Raw genomic sequence first — 19,767 nt, 5'->3', positions numbered from 1 at the left:
AATTTTATTTGAGATTTTACCTAACATTGTGCTAGTTGGTAATCCAGTCAGTCTCAACCATTTCACCCGTTCCTATTGGCTGTGGCCAGTCACTACCTACAGTTGGTTTTTATCAGTGTTCTGAAATGGAATTACGAGTCCTGTTATTGCTCCTGATGTCGTTTCCATTCCTGCCGGTCGCTTGCATTCTCCTATAATCTCATTCGCTTAAACGGTAGTGCTGGCCCCTGGGGCATTTACCGTCATGGCTGTTTGCAGGTTAGTATCTCCACTCTCCACTCTCCACTCTGCTCTGAATCCACGCAGTGAGTTCATGTGTTTCTGTGTGCCTGTTTGTGCCTGTTTGTGTGTGTGTGTGTGTGTGTGTGTGTGTGTGTGTGTGTGTGTGTGTGTGTGTGTGTGTGTGTGTGTGTGTGTGTGTGTGTGTGTGTGTGTGTGTGTGTGTGTGTGTGTGTGAAATCACTGAGAATGTACGGTCCCAGAGAGAATCATATTTTGTTGTTTTCACCAGCTCACTGCCTCTCTAGTCATAAGTAATTCTACGTTATAACTCTACCGGAGAGGACGATCCTACCTGTTATCACACCTGGCTTCAAATAGTACTCCAAATCTTTCACATGCTTTTGCTTGAGCCTGCCTGAAGGTTTTGAACCCAGGTGTGCTGCTAATGTGTTCCGTTGTGGAGTCAAGACTAAACAGTGCCTTTGTTTATAGAAACCGTAACAAGGTTTGAGCGTCCATGTTGCCATATGGTGTTTCTGACCACCAAGTCAAAGTGGAAGGAATGATGAAGTCATGGTCTCTATTGATTTATTTCCCCCCGTGGAGTGCGTTAGACTCATGTCTTTACCATGTATATCCAGATTGATCAACTGTCCTGCTATTTACAGAGGGAGGAATGAATGAATTGTACATTTTACAGGTTGGCTATTACTAATGAATGTACAGTATGTCTCACAGGATGAGTAATATCTTTATTATCAACATGACTGTACACGTTTATTCATCAGTATTGGCTACCAGTATAGTCTACCATGACATTGAGAAACATCACCTGTGGCTTCATGGAGTCTAATGCTCTCTCTGACTTTGTCTCCCTTTCCCTCTCTGCTTTGTCTCTTCCCTGTCCTCTCCTCCTCTTCCACTCCTCTCTTCCTGTCCTCTCCTCCTCTTCCACTCCTCTCTTCCTGTCCTCTCCTCCTCTTTCACTCCTCTCTTCCTGTCCTCCCCTTATCTTCCACTCCTCTCTTCCTGTCCTCTCCTCCTCTTCCACTCCTCTCTTCTTGTATTCTCTTCCTCTTCCACTCCTCTCTTCCTGTCTTCTTCTCTCCTCTTCCACTCCTCTCTTCCTGTCTTCTCTCCTCTTCCACTCCTCTCCTCTCCTCTTCCACTCCTCTCTTCCTGTCCTCTCCTCCTCTTCCACTCCTCTCTTCCTGTCCTCTCCTCTCCTCTTCCACTCCTCTCTTCCTGTACTCTACTCTCCGCTTCCACTCCTCTCTTCCTGTCTTCTTCTCTCCTCTTCCACTCCTCTCTTCCTGTCCTCTCCTCTCCTCTTCCACTCCTCTCTTCCTGTCTTCTTCTCTTCCACTCCTCTCTTCCTGTACTCTACTCTCCGCTTCCACTCCTCTCTTCCTGTACTCTTCTCTCCTCTTCCACTCCTCTCTTCCTGTACTCTTCTCTCCTCTTCCACTCCCCTCTTCCTGCCCTCTACTCTCCTCTTCCACTCCTCTCTTCCTGTCCTCTCCTCCTCTTCTCTTCTTCAGAACCCCATTTCATCTCAGCGTACGATGTGGGTCTCTTCACCTTTTTCTTTCTGCGTGAGAACGCTGTGGAACACGACTGTGGGAAGACTGTCTACTCCCGGGTGGCCCGGGTCTGTAAGAACGACATCGGGGGACGGTTTCTACTGGAGGACACCTGGACCACCTTCATGAAGGCCAGGCTGAACTGCTCGCGCTCAGGAGAGATCCCCTTCTACTATAACGAGCTGCAGAGCACCTTCTATCTGCCAGAACAAGACCTCATCTATGGGATATTCACCACCAACGTGTGAGTGATGAGTGATAGTCTTCCTAGGCAAGACACAAACACACACTCAGGTAAACACATATACACAGCAAATTCACCAGTGTTAAAAAACAAACAAAATGAACACTGAAAGTGTTAAATCAACACTGAAAGTGTTGAGTCTGTGGACCCATGTAGACAATGGAACAGTGTTAAATGAACACACTCATTAGTTTATTACCTTTTTCAAATATTTCCCAGAATGCCTTGCTTTCGAGAGTTACCACCCATGACTATATTTGTTAGTGACAGAGACATGATTGTTGCATTCATCCATTTTCAGTCCTATGGACTTCACCAACTACCAGGAGGCAGTAGGCTACTTTCTATCACTGTACCAGTACAGGACAGAGAAGGAGCGAGTACTTTCCAACTATCCCTCCCACTTTCCCATCCTTTGTCTCAGTCGCTGTCTGTCTCTCAGTCCCCCAGTTCCTCCCTAAAACTCTTCCCCCCGTAGGGGGATATGGTAATGCAATCACAGGAAACACTGTCTCCATCTGTCTGTGTTAAATTGAACATGGTCAAACAACTCCCAGGAGTTTGAACTGTAAAACAGAACAGAGGGAGCGAGAGGGAGAGGAGAGAGAGAGGCAGGGGGGAGAGGAGAAGCAGGGGAGGGAGAGAGAGAGGGAGATATGTGCTGTTTTCCATCTGCCTTTTCTGGAGATCTGCTCTTTTAAATAGGTAATTCAGTAGCAGACTGGGTTTGCGTTCATTCTCTCGTCAGAGTAGTGATCTTAAGACCCCAGAGCTGAGGTGTTTTATTAACTGTAGACCTTACTGGTCTCCCTCCCTCCCTCCGTCAGGGCTGCTGAGTGGGGCTTCGCTGTTTCTCCCATTGAAATGGGGCTCACTGGCTAATGATAATAATCCAGGTGATTTCTCTGCTTTACACATTCCATTCCAATGGCTTTCTCCATATGTAGTAAACTTTCTGAATGAGCAGCTGGATGCTGCTGCAGGTGTGTATCATATAAGAAGCTGATTGGCTTCTGATTTGACATGTCTCCTGGGTAACCTGGTAACCATGGTGTCCTGGCGTGGTGTAATGTCTGTGTGCAGCCATCTGAAGCGTGACCCATATTTTTGGCTGATTTTCCATATGTTTTCCTTGTAAGTGTACTTCTTTCATCACCTCAATATAATAATGTCAAATGCACCTTGAAATGAGCTATAAATTCCGTGGAGCATATTGGATATGCCTAGAATAAGATGTACCTATAGGGTCAGTCAGATCATTCTTTTTTACAGTAAGAAAAGTATTATTTTACCCAAAAAACTATTTCCAGGCAGCTTGTTTATACCATGGACACACAACAGTAACCTTTTGTACTGTATTGCAACATTACTGCTGCTGTTTTATTGCTACCTGACTGTCTCCTGAAAGTGACTGTTTCAGAACATAGCACTATAGCTCACGTATTGCATTGTAATACAGTAAAAAATTGTTACGGATAATCCTAGCCGTAGTTCAATTTCTGCTCCTTCCCTGCCTGCCGTACGGTAAAGGGGATTCTGAGTGTGCTTTTTGTTTTTTGTTCGATGCAGCTATTCACTGAGGTTGAAACACATTGGTGTGTGTTAGAGGCATTACTACAGACCCGGGTTCATTCCCGGGCTGTGCCACAACCAGCCGTAGCCGGGAGTCCCATGGGATGGCGCACAATTGGCCCAGCGTCGTCCTGGTTAGGGGAGGGTTTGGCCAGGGGCTTTACTTGGCTCATCGCGCCCTAGCAACTCCTTGTGGCAGGCCGTGCACCTGCAGGCTGACCCCGGTCGCTAGTTAAATGGTGTTTCCGCCGACATATTGGTGCGGGTGGCTTCCGGCTTAAGTGGGAGGGTGTTAAGGAAAACCCAGATGTTTTTGACTTAGTTATAGTGAAACATGTCAATTCTGGTCTTCATTTTGACAGTTCATTGCAAAAGTGATATGCACTGAGTGAACAAAACATTAGGAACACCTTGACATAGCCTGACAAGGTGAATCCAGGTGAAAACTATGATCCCTTATTGATGTCACCTGTTAAATCCACTTCAAATAGTGTAGATGAAGGGGAGGAGACAGGTTAAAGAAGGATTTTTAAGCCTTGAGACAATTGAGATATGGATTGTGTATGTGAGCCGATTGGCAAGACAAAAGATTTTAGTGCCTTTGAACAGGGTATGGTAGTAGGTGCCAGGTGCACCGGTTTGTGTCAAGAACTGCAACGCTGCTAGGTTTTTCACGCTTAGCAGTTTCCTGTGTGTCTCAAGAATAGTCCACCTCCCAAAGGACATCCAGCTAACTTGACACAACTGTGGGAAGCATTGGAGTCAATGTGGGCCAGCATCCCTGTGGAATGCTTTAGACACCTTGTGCCCCGATGGATTGAGGCTGTTCTGAGGGCAAAAGGGGATAAACTCAATATTAGGAAGGTGTTCTTAATGTTTGGTATACTTTTTACCCCTAGCGGTCCAACTCCACCATTGAAATTGTGATGTAGAGGCACCTTGAGAAGGTTCCTCTGTCATCTCAAGGAAGGGGTTCAGAATGAAGTACACTCCCTTCTAGATGTGCTGGGTGGTACCACCTCAAGGAAGAGGTTCAGTATGAAGTACACTCCCTTCTAGATGTGCTGGGTGGTACCACCTCAAGGAAGGGGTTCAGTATGAAGTACACTCCCTTCTAGATGTGCTGGGTGGTACCACCTCAAGGAAGAGGTTCAGTATGAAGTACACTCCCTTCTAGATGTGCTGGGTGGTACCACCTCAAGGAAGGGGTTCAGTATGAAGTACTCTCCCTTCTAGATGTGCTGGGTGGTACCACCTCAAGGAAGAGGTTCAGTATGAAGTACACTCCCTTCTAGATGTGCTGGGTGGTACCACCTCAAGGAAGGGGTTCGTTATGAAGTACACTCCCTTCTAGATGTGCTGGGTGGTACCACCTCAAGGAAGAGGTTCAGTATGAAGTACTCTCCCTTCTAGATGTGCTGGGTGGTACCACCTCAAGGAAGAGGTTCAGTATGAAGTACACTCCCTTCTAGATGTGCTGGGTGGTACCACCGCAAGGAAGGGGTTCGTTATGAAGTACACTCCCTTCTAGATGTGCTGGGTAGTACCACCTCAAGGAAGAGGTTCAGTATGAAGTACACTCCCTTCTAGATGTGCTGGGTGGTACCACCTCAAGGAAGAGGTTCAGTATGAAGTACACTCCCTTCTAGATGTGCTGGGTGGTACCACCTCAAGGAAGGGGTTCGTTATGAAGTACACTCCCTTCTAGATGTGCTGGGTGGTACCACCTCAAGGAAGGGGTTCGTTATGAAGTACACTCCCTTCTAGATGAGCTGGGTGGTACCACCTCAAGGAAGAGGTTCAGTATGAAGTACACTCCCTTCTAGATGTGCTGGGTGGTACCACCTCAAGGAAGGGGTTCAGTATGAAGTACACTCCCTTCTAGATGTGCTGGGTGGTACCACCTCAAGGAAGGGGTTCGTTATGAAGTACACTCCCTTCTAGATGTGCTGGGTGGTACCACCTCAAGGAAGCGGTTCGGTATGAAGTACACTCCCTTCTAGATGTGCTGGGTGGTACCACCTCAAGGAAGGGGTTCATTATGAAGTACACTCCCTTCTAGATGTGCTGGGTGGTACCACCTCAAGGAAGAGGTTCGTTATGAAGTACACTCCCTTCTAGATGTGCTGGGTGGTACCACCTCAAGGAAGCGGTTCGTTATGAAGTACACTCCCTTCTAGATGTGCTGGGTGGTACCACCTCAAGGAAGAGGTTCAGTATGAAGTACACTCCCTTCTAGATGTGCTGGGTGGTACCACCTCAAGGAAGAGGTTCGGTATGAAGTACACTCCCTTCTAGATGTGCTGGGTGGTACCACCTCAAGGAAGGGGTTCGTTATGAAGTACACTCCCTTCTAGATGTGCTGGGTGGTACCACCTCAAGGCTCACTATAAAAGCAGGTGACAGCGTGCTTTATTTGGCAATGGCCTTGGTAAGTGGAGTGTAATAATACATTATGCATGATGCTTCCTTGACTAAATTCAAAAGGCAGTTAGGCACATTTCCGCATATGACTTAATTCAACGTTTTTGCTTACCGTTTCACAGACATCTATATCTTTATGAAGAAAACTAAATATAGGCTATGAGGATTATATGTTTATATTCGTAGCTACATCCATCATAACAAGAAATAGATGACAATGGTGGTCATGTCAAGTCATTGTATTTTTCCCCAACTGCTATGACTAATTGGTGGTGCAGTATGCTAAGACAGTTGGCTCATATTTGTGAGTTCTAATACCAAATTGGGCAAATATTTATATATATATTTTCAAATCCTTTATTTAAATTATTTATCCCCTGCCACACACTTCTAATTCTGAAAAATGAAAGTATACCTGTGAGAGGGGTCACCCTGGTAGTAGTTGTAGGTTTTTATTCAGTACCCAAGACCAATGTGTGAGTTAATTTGACCATTGGAAAAATAACTACTGTGTAAATTCTGCAATGTGAGTTGGATTGAATTGATCCCCTAATCTTAATTTTCAAGGTGATGATAGCGTTTTTCTTCTCAACACAATACCGCAATAAATATGTCCACATTTCAACAACAAAAAATGTGCGCCCCTGTGGGGGATTAGAATTTAAACCGCAAGTGGCAATAGATGTCAGGAACTCTGCGTTTTACCACTGTGAGCTAACTGTCCCCCAAAATGAATATTTATGAGCAATTCCCCCCACAACTTAAAGTATAGTGTAGAGAATCATTGTACCACCTAAACCGCTGTGAAATATATATTTATATTTTCAGCTGTTTGAAGCTGGTGTACAAAACCGAAAGTAAAAGATGCAAAAACAAAACTTAAGAAAGGGAAGCATATAAATAATGCACATAGAACAGATCTACAGCTTCTTATACTTGCTTTCAATGAGAATGACAGATCTATAACTTACATTTCTATGTGCATTTGGTCAAGTCGCCCAAAAAGTTACAAATTGCTGCTTTATTGCGTCCCAAATCACACCTTTTTTTTCTATATAGTGTACGACTTGTATGTGTGTGCACTACATGGGGAATAGTGTACCATATGGAATGCACACTTCATGTATTTTTACTGTGTATTTTTTCAACTGAGGTGATGTGCACAGACTGCATTATCTCCGTATACCCTGCTAAGACTGGAGCCTGCCAAAGATAGGCAGAGCACATCTCTTGCTGTATTCTGTGTGTGTGTGTGTGTGTGTGTGTGTGTGTGTGTGTGTGTGTGTGTGTGTGTGTGTGTGTGTGTGTGTGTGTGTACGTGCATGCGTATATGCATGCCTTCATTAGCAAGTGTGTGTGTGTGTGTTGGAATGTATTTTGGGATGCAAATGTCTCTATGGCACACATACAGTGCAGTATATATGGGCCATCTGGTGTGATGATGAGTACCATCCATGCTAGTCTCCTCTTTATGATTCATCATCATAGAAGCCTTCACCACTCATATGCACTGAACTGCAGTAAGCAGGTGCAGCGGCAGGCACTTCATGTGTCCCAAATGGCTTCCTGTTCCTTTAATAGCACACTACTGACCAGGGCCCACAGGGGTTTGCCATTCGGGACAAAGCCTGTGTCACTAAGCTGCACTGAGCATGTACAGAAAGGGGACACACTCCAGTGGGCATTGTTGAAGTCACCATTTCTGGTTGGGCTCATTGAGACTCAGGGGGGCTTTTACGCCCATAACACGTTGCAGCCATAGGGTACAGTGACACAACAGAAAGTGCAGTGTCATCCTGTCCGACTGACTGGCTGGTGTGGTTGAGGACATCAGCCTTTTACTCCCATAAACACTGGCCATATGGGAACACCAGCCAGCCATATGGGAACACCCGCCAGCCATATGGGAACACCCGCCAGCCATAGGGGACCACCAGCCAGCCATTACTGAACACCAGCCAGCCATAGGGGAACATCAGCCAGCCATAAGGGAACATCAGCCAGCCATAAGGGAACATCAGCCAGCCATAAGGAAACACCAGCCAGCCATTACTGAACACCAGCCAGCCATAGGAGAACACCAGCCAGCCATAGGAGAACACCAGCCAGCCATAGGGGAACATCAGCCAGCCATAGGGGAACACCAGCCAGCCATAAGGGAACACCAGCCAGACATAAGGGAACACCAGCCAGACATAAGGGAACAGTACAGTGTCAACCTGTCTGACCGGCTGGCTGGTTTAGGTGAGAACATGAAGGGCACTCCAGATTATATATTTTTCTGTCCTCCCTGGGCTACGTCCCAAATGGCACCTCCACTATGCTGATGATTGTCCCTTTTGTGAAAGGAGTAGAAGAAATAAAATCTAAATCTGCCTCGGTTGGGCTCATCCTCCCCAAGCACTGCTTTCTACCCTCCCCTCTTCCCTTCATCCGGTCACCCCTCTCTTTCTCCCTCTCTGGTCCCCTCCATATTAAGACATAAATACGGAGTGAACTGAGTGTGATTAAGAGGTTCTGTTTTAATACCAGAGGGACTAAGGGAACAGGCCAGGCAAAAGAGAGGGGGGAGAGAGGGAGAGAGAGAGAGAGAGAGAGAGTGAGAGGGGGAGAGAGAAGAGAGAGGGGGAGAGAGAAAGCGAGAGTTTGTGTTTTTATAAAACCTTTTTTTTATACTTAATTATTAACACAAATAATGGCACACTGTGCCTTTTCAGAAATTAAACAACAAATATGTCATTCCTAATTAAAAATGAATTAAATTAAATTAAAAAACAGATATATACGTTCAACTTATTTCATCAACAAACAATAGTTTCCCCTCCTCCACAAAACATACCGCTCCTTCATAAGCCCACTTCTCCTCAAGCAATGGGAGGTATTTTACAGCCGAGAAGAACTCTTGTTCTCGCTTTGACTAATCCTTTAAAAACACATTTTACATCCTGCCCATATGCCATGTCTATTTTATGTTTCCTACTCAGAACAATGGACATCTAAGCTTGTCCCAAAATAAAATGGAACAGTTGACATTTTCTTTTCTGTTGCTAACTATATTGAAACCCCAAAATCAGAACAGTGTTATTGAAAATCTCCCCTACAGCTGTAAACAATAGGCTTTATGCTCTCACACTCCATAAAACAATGAAACATTGTATCTCTTATGTTACAAATAGCACATCCATCTCCAACATCTGAGTTAATAACAGATACAAAAGCATTAACTGCAATGATGCCATGCAAAACCCTCCATTGCCCTTTTGTAACGGTGGCTTGTACAATTCTCTCCATGTTGGCTTTACCTTGTCACCAATGCCCAGTTTTACCCTCCAAGGAGTGTATTTTCTATTCTTCAATTTATCTTTATTCAAAACCTTGACACACCTCCTTTATATATATATATAAAGTCTTTCCCATTCACCACATCCAAACCCACCTTTTCCAACTCTCTCAAATCCAGTAATAACACCTTTCTTTCTGACTCTGGGATATTGGGTGTAATCCCTAGTCTTGAAATGGGTTGTTGGGTGTAATGGGTTGTTGGGTGTAATTCTTCAATTTATCTTTATTCAAAACCTTGACACACCTCCTTTATATATATATATAAAGTCTTTCCCATTCACCACATCCAAACCCACCTTTTCCAACTCTCTCAAATCCAGTAATAACACCTTTCTTTCTGACTCTGGGATATTGGGTGTAATCCCTAGTCTTGAAATGGGTTGTTTTCATCTTGTACCCTATTCTTGTGATTATTAAGCATAAACCACTTTTTTACTGACAGAGCCTTACTGCAGCTTCCCAGCAGTTGTCCGACAATCCTTTCTGACCTCACCCCCAAATGTTCAGCCACCCGTCCTCCATCCATTAAGGTGTGCTCAGCCATGTCCATGAACTGTTTTAGGGGGATGATTTTGTCCTTCACCAGAATCTTGGACAAATGTGGAACAGCTGCAGTTGTACAATCCAGTCTTGCCCCGTACACCAGAGGTTCCTCCAGCAGCCAATGCACTGACTCCGCTGGAGTTCGTCTGGACCTTCCTTATGCTCCAAACCCTAAGAAGGCCTCTGTAAAATGGAGGTACTCCCTCCCTAGAAATCTGGCTACTATCAACCAGAAATAAAGCCTTCTTTAAACTTCATCCCCCAACCTGCTGTAATACAAGACCTGCCACCGCTCTCCAAACCACATTTTTTGGTCCCTAAAGCAACCTTTGAATAAACTGAAACCAATAAAACCTATCTAACCTGGCCAGAGAGATTGTGTTCTCTCTCAAATGGGCCCATGTGTACTGTCTCGTGCCTCCATGTTGGCTCCGCCTAATATCACGTTCATGTGTTACAATAAGGTTTTTTTAAAAAGCCCTTGAGGCCATATGAGGTTCTTTGTGGTTTCTATCGAAATCACTGACTGTGCAGTTAAAGTTCCCAGCAAGAAATACATAATAATCTTCAGTGTTACATTTCTCAATGGTATTTGGATAGCCACACCCCCACTTTTTGAGCTTTTATGACTACACACCACCGAACAACCCGACGCAGCAGGAATCTTTACACAATGCCGGCAAATACGTTTTTCAAACCCCAACCATCCGCGAGTGGCCACTGCAACTGGCCCCACACACTGGTTGCACACTGGAGAAAAAACACCTAAACTATCACACCACCCTTATATGTGCTTAGTGACATTTAGACAAAGATAACCTTAAAACAACTAAACTAATCAATATATATATACACATACTGAAAACACACCGAAACCCAACAGAGTGGAAAAAAAATTGGTTGCTCTCACAATCGCTCCTGCTTCGCGGCTCACTGCCAGCATGCATACCGACGAGAGAGAGAAAAAGAGTGAGAGAGAGAGAGAGAGAGAGAGATGTAAACAGTATACCACATTGTGAATGGACTGTGTGTGAAAGAAAGGAAGGTGAGGTTTTAAAATAGACTAAATCTTTATTAACAAACTAGATGTTAACAGTAACCAACAGTGCCCATATCCCCCACTGTGCTTGGGCAGAGGTTTATAGAGTAAAGCAGAGCTTTCTGTCTAAGCTGCACAAGTGTGACTTTATTTGTAAGAGCTTTGGTCAAAACATAACTCTTGGCTGCAGACTACAGGCCTTGGGAGACCACTGTGTCAGGGAGGGGGTGTGTCTGTCTCTGTGGTTGTGTCTGCAGACCCAGGGAAACGACTGTGTCAGGGAAGCACGGAGGGGGTGTGTCTAGCTTTGTGGCTGCAGCCTGATATTTGGTTATTGCAGCTGGTTTCCTCAGTTTGGGTTTGATTACTGTCCACTCACGGCAGAAAGCACACTGACTAATCACAGTGCAGTAGTGTCAGACTCACTGATCACGGTGCAGAATCCTAGACTCACTGATGACGGTGCAGAATCCTAGACTCACTGACCACGGTGCAGAATCCTAGACTCACTGATCACGGTGCAGAATCCTAGACTCACTGACCACGGTGCAGAATCCTAGACTCACTGACCACGGTGCAGAATCCTAGACTCACTGACCACGGTGCAGAATCCAAGACTCACTGACCACGGTGCAGAATCCTAGACTCACTGACCACGGTGCAGAATCCTAGACTCACTGACCACGGTGCAGAATCCTAGACTCACTGACCACGGTGCAGAATCCTAGACTCACTGACCACGGTGCAGAATCCTAGACTCACTGACCACGGTGCAGAATCCTAGACTCACTGACCACGGTGCAGAATCCTAGACTCACTGACCACGGTGCAGAATCCAAGACTCACTGACCACGGTGCAGAATCCTAGACTCACTGACCACGGTGCAGAAGTCTCAGACTCACTGACCACGGTGCAGAAGTCTCAGACTCACTGACCACGGTGCAGAATCCTAGACTCACTGACCACGGTGCAGAATTCTAGACTCACTGACCACGGTGCAGAAGTCTCAGACTCACTGACCACGGTGCAGAAGTCTCAGACTCACTGACCACGGTGCAGAATCCTAGACTCACTGACCACGGTGCAGAAGTCTCAGACTCACTGACCACGGTGCAGAATCCTAGACTCACTGACCACGGTGCAGAATCCTAGACTCACTGCAGAAACACTTAGCTGAAACAGGGCAAACAAGCTGCTGTTAGTCTGCAGGCTGACACACACATACACACACTCTCTCTCTCTCTCTGCAGTAGCTGCTGTTCATTCTGCTGCAGGCTGTTTTTACTCCTCATAGTATAGTCAATCAGCCACCTGTTTCCCATCTCCTTTGTTTGTATTGAGCTCATTTTGTGGCATCGCCACCCCCACGGAACTGACAGTGTTATTGTATTTGACTCATTTTGTGGCATCGCCACCCCCACGGAACTGACAGTGTTATTGTATTTGACTCATTTTGTGGCATCGCTCGCCCCCACGGAACTGACAGTGTTATTGTATTTGACTCATTTTGTGGCATCGCCACCCCCCAGGGTACTACTGACAGTGTTAATGTATTTCTACAGAGCTTAATCGGACCTCCACGATGGTTGCTAGATACACTTATATAAGGACAATACACTTACATAAGGACAATACACTTATATAAGGACAATGCACTTACATAAGGCATGAATGGAATATAACGTACAAACTGTACTCTGCAAGAACAGAACGTAGCAAAACCATAACCGATATATAAACTTATATAAAAAGAACATAACAGGAGAGTTACTCTATAGGGCCCTATTGTATCGTAGTCCCCACCATCTCCGTGCTACAGTACACCAGCCCAGCTATGAGTGTGCTGGCATCCGTACAAAGGAGAGCACAGAGTTTATTGTACAGTAAAGTCTGTTCAGTGTAGAGCACTACTGACACACACACACACACACACACACACACACACACACACACACACACACACACACACACACGCACACTCACACGCTCACTCACACGCTCACTCACACGCTCACACACACAGAGCGGAGCAGAAGTATCTATCCAGAAGAGGATATAAAGTAAGGAAGGCAGTTTAGAAACTCATTACCCAGACAGAATACTATGGTCCTGAGGAGAAGAGCACAGGATCGCTGGGATAACAATGTTACAGCCAAACACTGCCCTGGTTAACTGGGTTTATTCACCTTATACTGGGATTGGGGAGGATGTTTGTTTGTGTGTCTGTGTGTGTGTTTGCATCCTAATTCACTCATGCCGATTGTGAAGCACAGACACAGCCTCCAGCAGAAGTGGATGGTGTGTTAAATGCATCTGTAAAAGATGAGACTTTCAGACAGATGTAGTGATGTGAACACAATGAATTAATTTGACCTCTCAGTTAGAGATATATATGGGCAACACTAACTTCTCTCTTCACTGAGTTTTGTAACACTGTCTCTTTCTCTCCCTCACTCTCTCCCTCACTCACCCCCTCCCCCTCTTCATCTCCCTCTTTCCCTCTCCCTCTTTCCCTCTCCCCCCTCTTTCCCTCTCCCTCTTTCCCTCTCCCCCCTCTCTCTCCTCCCCCTTTCTCTCTCTCCCCCTCTCCATCTCCCCCTCTCCTCCCCCTTTCTCTCTCCCCCTCTCTCTCTCATTCTCTCTCCCCCTCTCTCTCTCATTCTCGCTCTCTCCCCCTCTCTCTCTCATTCTCGCTCTCTCCCCCTCTCTCTCTCGCTCTCTCCCTCCCCCTCTCTCTCTCGCTCTCTCCCTCCCCATTTCTCGCTCTCTCCCTTCCCCCTCTCTTCCTCTCTCTCTCCCTTCCCCCTCTCTTTCTCTCTCTCTCCCCCACCTCTCTCTCTCTCTCTCTCACACACACACACACACACACACACACACACACACACACACACACTCACTCTCAATCTGCCTCCCTCCTATCTCTCCTTTCTCTGTCTGTCCTACAGGAACAGTATAGCAGCATCTGCAGTGTGTGCATTTAACCTTAGCTCCATCACCCAGGCCTTCAACGGGCCCTTCCGTTCCCAGGAGAACCCCCGCTCTACCTGGCTGCCCACCCCCAACCCCATCCCCAACTTCCAGGTTAGTGCTGGTCTGGAGGGTAATCCTGCCCACCCTGTGTATCCCCAGAACCAGGACGAAAGGACACTGCATCTAGGAGGCATTTGATATAAGAACTAGGGATCATGCACCACATAGCCCACATCATTTAAGAAATGCAACCGTAGCTTTATGAAGCTTATACATCCAGTATTTAAGAATGGCATTTAAGGAGCATATTGTTGCTGTAGCGTGCCAGATCCAGAGATGTTGTTCAGCCCAACAACAGTCATTACATTGTAACAGTCATTACATTGTAACAGTCATTATATGTAACAGTCATTATCTTGTAACAGTCATTATCTTGTAGGTGTGAATAAGTGTGATTACTAAAGGACAAAATGAGAATGAAATGACCACAGCTGAGGCGTAGTATTCATTTAATCAAAACAATAATGACTGTGAACATAAGGCATTTTTCATTTTCATTATGTGGCTCTTTTCTCTTTCCCTCGCTCTCTTTCCCCTCTTTCTCATACACTCACTCACTCACTCACTCACTCACTCACTCACTCACCACTCACTCACTCACCACACTAAACCTCTCACTCCTCCCTCCCGCCCGCCTGCCTCTCCCACCGCTCCTCCACCCTTCCTCAGTGTGGGACCATAGATGATGACGGCGGTCCTAACGATGGTCTGACGGAGCGCAGCCTCCAGGACGCCCAGCGGCTGTACCTGATGAACGACGTGGTGCAGCCCGTCTCTGTGGACCCCTTGGTCATGCAGGACGATGTGCGCTTCTCCAGGCTGGTGGTGGACATCGTACAGGGTCACGACACCCTCTACCACGTCATGTACATCGGCACAGGTCAGTCGAGTTCAAATGTCAGGTGTCAAGGTCAAGGTCAAGGTCAATAGGTTAGACCCAATAATCAATAATCAACCAATTAATTAATCAATCAATGCCGGCACCCTTCCCTAGCTGTCCATCCAAAGGACGTTCTATTGATCTATTATAGGACCCTGAGTTTTCCCTAACCACATGACCAGACTGTATACAGTACAAACCAACAAATTCTCATCATCCTCTTCCTCCTCTCTCCTCCAATCAGAATACGGCACCATCCTGAAGGCCCTGGCCACCACCAATAAGAGCCTTCAGGGGTGTTACCTGGAGGAGATCCAGCTCCTCCCCCCTGGGGTGCGGGAGCCAATCCTGAACCTGCAGATCCTTCACAGTGATAGGTCACTGTTTGTAGGACTCAACAACAGAGTTCTGAAGATTCCATTGGAGAGATGCTCCAACTACAAGACTGAGACGTGAGTTTCTTACATTTTTACAATTTGTACAAGTACACAAAAGCTAAACTGGCCAACAAACCCAAACGTATTGGAGAGTACATGTTAGGAAAAGCTGCAACTACATGACTGAGACTTGAGTTCCTCAAATTGAGGATTATTACACATTCTCTATCACATCTCCGCGTTTCAGTATAGTTTCTGTAAACTTCCATAAAAATGTACAGAGTGTTGTTTATTGCTTACTTGGAAACAACTTGCCTTCATTTCATATAGCCGAAAACCTTTAAACAGGTCTGCATATGTATTTTTCTTAAATGCTATATTTAAAGTACTTAGTTTAAATATAGCATTTAAAGGTTTTCGGCTATATGAAATGAAGGCAAGTTGTAACTGTATTTTTGTTGTTGTAATTGTATCAGTAACTTACTGTATTAATCAACAGTATGATAGAGTGTAAACAGAATACAGTAGATTAGCGTACGATGCACAGTAAAGTACCGTACATTTGTTTTACAGCACACCGTAAGACCTTTCTGTAATTTCAACAGTAAAACACCTTAGAATGCACAGTAAAATACCATACATATTTTTTACAGTATTAATTATGATGCATTGTGGGAAAATGTTGGTAGGCGGGGAAAGAGTCTCTGGCTCATGAACATATTTTAAGGTGTGGCTTATAAGAGACTATATTTGTTACACCCGTGGGTGAGAATGCTGTACCCCCACATAATATTGTAATATACTTTTTTTTAGAAATACTTTAAACCTCGTTTTGAAGGTCTACAGTAACTTACTAGCCAATTGCTGCCAGTAATTTACTCTAATTCCAAATATAGTAAAATGTATGGAGCACCAAAAACCTTTTGAACACTAGTAGATGCATGGTATTGTTGTTTCTTACTTATTAACAGATTTTCAGATGTGTCTTGTAAAAGTCTATATTTATTGCACCTGTTAGTGAGAGTGCTGTACCATTGTAAGTGATATGTAGTAGTTAAGCTTTTGTTAAGGCTTAAAGTGAATATTATATAAAACACCAAATATCAGTTGGTATGCTGTAGTACATAGTTAAATATTCACTATTACGAGTTGCTGATTTTATTTTCAATACAATTCAGCAATAAAGTACTGTACTGCTGTTTTGCTATATATTTACTGCAGCATACTGTAAATGATGGTGCATTGCGGAGAAATATTGTGGGAGGAGAAAGAATTACTGCCTCATTAACATATTTTAAGGCGTGCCTTGGAGGTGGCTATATTTGTTGTTGAGAGTCCTGTACCAATTTAAGTGATATGTGGTAGTAGTTCTCTAACAATTAAATATATACTGAACAAAGATATAAATGCAACATGCACCAATTTCAACAATTTTACTGAGTTACAGTTCATATAAGGAAATCAGTCAATTTAAATAAATTAATTAGACCCTAATCTATGGATTTCAAATGACTGGGCAAGGGCGCAGCCATATGTGGGCATGGGAGGGCATAGGTCGAGCAAGGCCCAACCAATCAGAATGAGTTGTTCCCCACAAAAGGGCCTTATTACAGACAGAAATTCTCCTCAGGTTCATTAGCTCTCAGGATGGCTGGACTCAGACGATCTCGCAGGTGAAGAAGACTGGTGAAGAAGTTTTGTAGTGATTCCGTGTTATTGTTGTTGATGTAAAGAATATTTATTGGTCGGTGGTGTGTAATGAAAAGCAAACAGACGCTGCACTTGACACACTTATGAAATTGCTTATTCCAGTTACTAATAAGCATGCACCCATTAAGAAAATGACTGAAAAATTGTTAAATCCCCATTGATTGATGAGGAACTGAAAAATTGTATGGTTGAGAGGGTTGAGGCAAAAGGAATAGCAAATAACTCTGGCTACACAACCGATTGGCAAACATATTGCAAATTGAGAAATCATGTGACTAAACTGAATAAAAAGAAGAAGAAACTACTCTATGAAACAAAGACAAATGACATTAAGGAATGATAGTAAAAAGCTGGAGCACCTTAAATGAAGTTTTGGGGGAAAAGGCAAACTCAGCTCCATCATTCATTGAATCAGATGGCTCATTCATCACAAAACCGACTGATATTGCCAACTACTTTAAGGATTTTTTCATTGGCAAGATTAGCAAACTTACATGCTGACCACATTGCTCGCATCGCAAAATAAATGTACACATACATGTTATTCAATCATTGCACCCACACTGCTCGGACATGTCAGTGAGCATCTGCGTGGCCAGGTGCTAAAAGAGAAATTGGTTCTATTTGTGACGCTCAACATGCTGCAAGTCCAGCCTCTCCCATCTCCTCATTGGTGTTTAGGAGCATATACCCATGTGCATGATTGACAGATGAACTTAGGTCCACACTCTGGTTGGTTGTAGTAATGCTGTAAAGTTGGTTGTTAAGTTGGTTGCCAACCACAAAGAAGAAAAAGAAGCTGAAGGAAGGAGGAGAGATGACGAGAAACAAATTTGTTTTACCGTTTTATCTGTGGATTCATTGTCAGAGTAGAGGACCTTGTGCATTTCAGGTAAAACAACCCAATGTTTATATACCAGGACAAATTAGCTAGCAACAGCAAGCTAGCTAGCTAAATTGCTATAAAGTGTTTAATGCTTTTTGACCTGTCCCCAAATTAATATAGTTGGTTCAGAGTTTGTTTTGATATTTCAACCTGCGTGTCCTGATCGCTTCTGGTGTGGGTGAATAAAATCAACTCGCGATGGCACAAGCGGACACGCACACGTGCAGTTTGGTCAGCATGTTAGGCATGACATGCCAGCAACAAATGATGACACTACACATCGAAGTATATCTGTTACGCACGCCTCTAGAAAGAGGGAACGCAACACCCTGCTACAACTTAACTCTCCGTGTTGTGAAAGAGGTATGGAAGTGTAGGCGTGAGCAAGGATGACACAAAGGCAGAGAATACCGTTAACAGGGAATTTATTCCTTCACGCGGTAAGGTTGGGGAAAAGGGGCTGGACGGAACCAAAGCAAAGAAACTAAATATCAAAACCCCCTCTCCTACCTTACCTGCCTACCCACTACTTACCTAACTAGCACCACCTGGTGCACTAACCAAAATACAGGGGATGGTCCGCCCAGGTCTTTCCTAGTGTGCATAGACAGCAAACTACTACGGGTATATGTATGCCCGCGGGCCTCTTGCCTAAACACTCCCTAGGTGCCTTCCCCTTCCCCCCTGGGAACAAATGAAACAGAATTACACAAATGTAAGTCAATCAAAACACTGCATCCTATTGACACACACAACCAATCAGCAACAACGGACACAGTACATACCAAAATTCTTGGAAACAACCAACATTCTATAACCCTCAGCCATTAGCCTTGTCTCTCAGCAATCATCTCTGTCTCTCCTCTCCCTGAGCAACAGCACACTGGCTTATATTGGGGTTGTTAATTGAGACAGCTGCGTCCTGACGAGGGGGCGGGGTCAGCTCTCCAATCAGCAATGGGGCCGACCAATCAGCTGCTTGGAGAACTTCAGGAAGCCATTACCTGAAACACACTAACAAATATACAAACTACAACACAGAAACTGGGGAACGTAACAATATCTGACCAAATTATGAAAGACAATTGTAGAATTGTAGTTTTGAATTCCGTAAAGTGAGTGTGGAAGAGGTGAAAAAATTATTGTATATCAACAATGTCAAGCCACCGGGGTCTGACAATCTGGATGGAAAATTACTGAGGTTAATAGCGGACGATATTGCCCCTGCTATTTTCCATTCAAGCCCACTAGAAAGTGTATGCCCACAGGTCTGGAATGAAGCAAAAGTAATTCTGCTAGCTAAGAATAGTAAAGCCCCCTTTACTGGCTCAAATAAAGTGGTGGCAGGTAGCCTAGTGGTTAGAGCGTTGGACTAGTAACCGAAAGGTTGCAAGATTGAATCCCTGAGCTGACAAGGTAAAAATCTGTCGTTCTACCCCTGAACAACGCAGTTAACCCACTGTTCCTAGGCCGTCATTGTAAATAAGAATGTGTTCTTAACTGACCTGCCTAGTAAAATAAAGGTAAAAAATAAATAAAAAAATACCTGACCAATCAGCCTGTTACCAACCCTTAGTAAACTTAAGGGAAAGAAATGTGTTTGACCCGATACAATGCTATTTTACAGTAAACAAACTGACAACAGACTTTCAGCATGCTTATAGGAAAGGACATTCAACAAGTACAGCACTTGCACAATTGGCTGATGATTGGCTGAGAGAAATTGATGATAAAGATATTGTGGGGGTTGTTTTGTTAGACTTCAGTGTGGCTTTTGACATTATTGATCATAGTCTGCTGCTGGAAAAACGTATGTGTTATTGTCACGGGCGTCGTATGAATTGGACCAAAACGCAGCGGGAATGTGTATGCTCATTATCTTCTTTTATTGAAGAAATGAAACAAAAAAACACA

At 44.5% G+C, this 19,767-nt stretch overlaps 1 protein-coding gene across 7 annotated transcripts in view; it reads left to right on the top strand.

The window, feature by feature from the left end:
* sema5ba (sema domain, seven thrombospondin repeats (type 1 and type 1-like), transmembrane domain (TM) and short cytoplasmic domain, (semaphorin) 5Ba) overlaps positions 1 to 19,767 on the top strand; it is a 325,261-nt gene that overhangs the window by 242,895 nt on the left and 62,599 nt on the right. For all 7 annotated transcript variants that reach the window (XM_014165380.2, XM_014165378.2, XM_014165381.2 and 4 more), the window contains 4 exons: positions 1,764 to 2,049; positions 13,916 to 14,051; positions 14,670 to 14,880; positions 15,125 to 15,332. In XM_014165380.2, coding sequence (XP_014020855.1) covers positions 1,764 to 2,049; positions 13,916 to 14,051; positions 14,670 to 14,880; positions 15,125 to 15,332 — 841 coding nt within the window. The remainder of the gene's footprint in view (positions 1 to 1,763; positions 2,050 to 13,915; positions 14,052 to 14,669; positions 14,881 to 15,124; positions 15,333 to 19,767) is intronic.

Source organism: Salmo salar, chromosome ssa21 (genome assembly GCF_905237065.1).
Source record: "Salmo salar chromosome ssa21, Ssal_v3.1, whole genome shotgun sequence".
NCBI lineage: Eukaryota > Metazoa > Chordata > Actinopteri > Salmoniformes > Salmonidae > Salmo > Salmo salar.
Note: the sequence above shows the minus strand (reverse complement) of the source record. Positions and strands in the feature narration are given on the sequence as shown.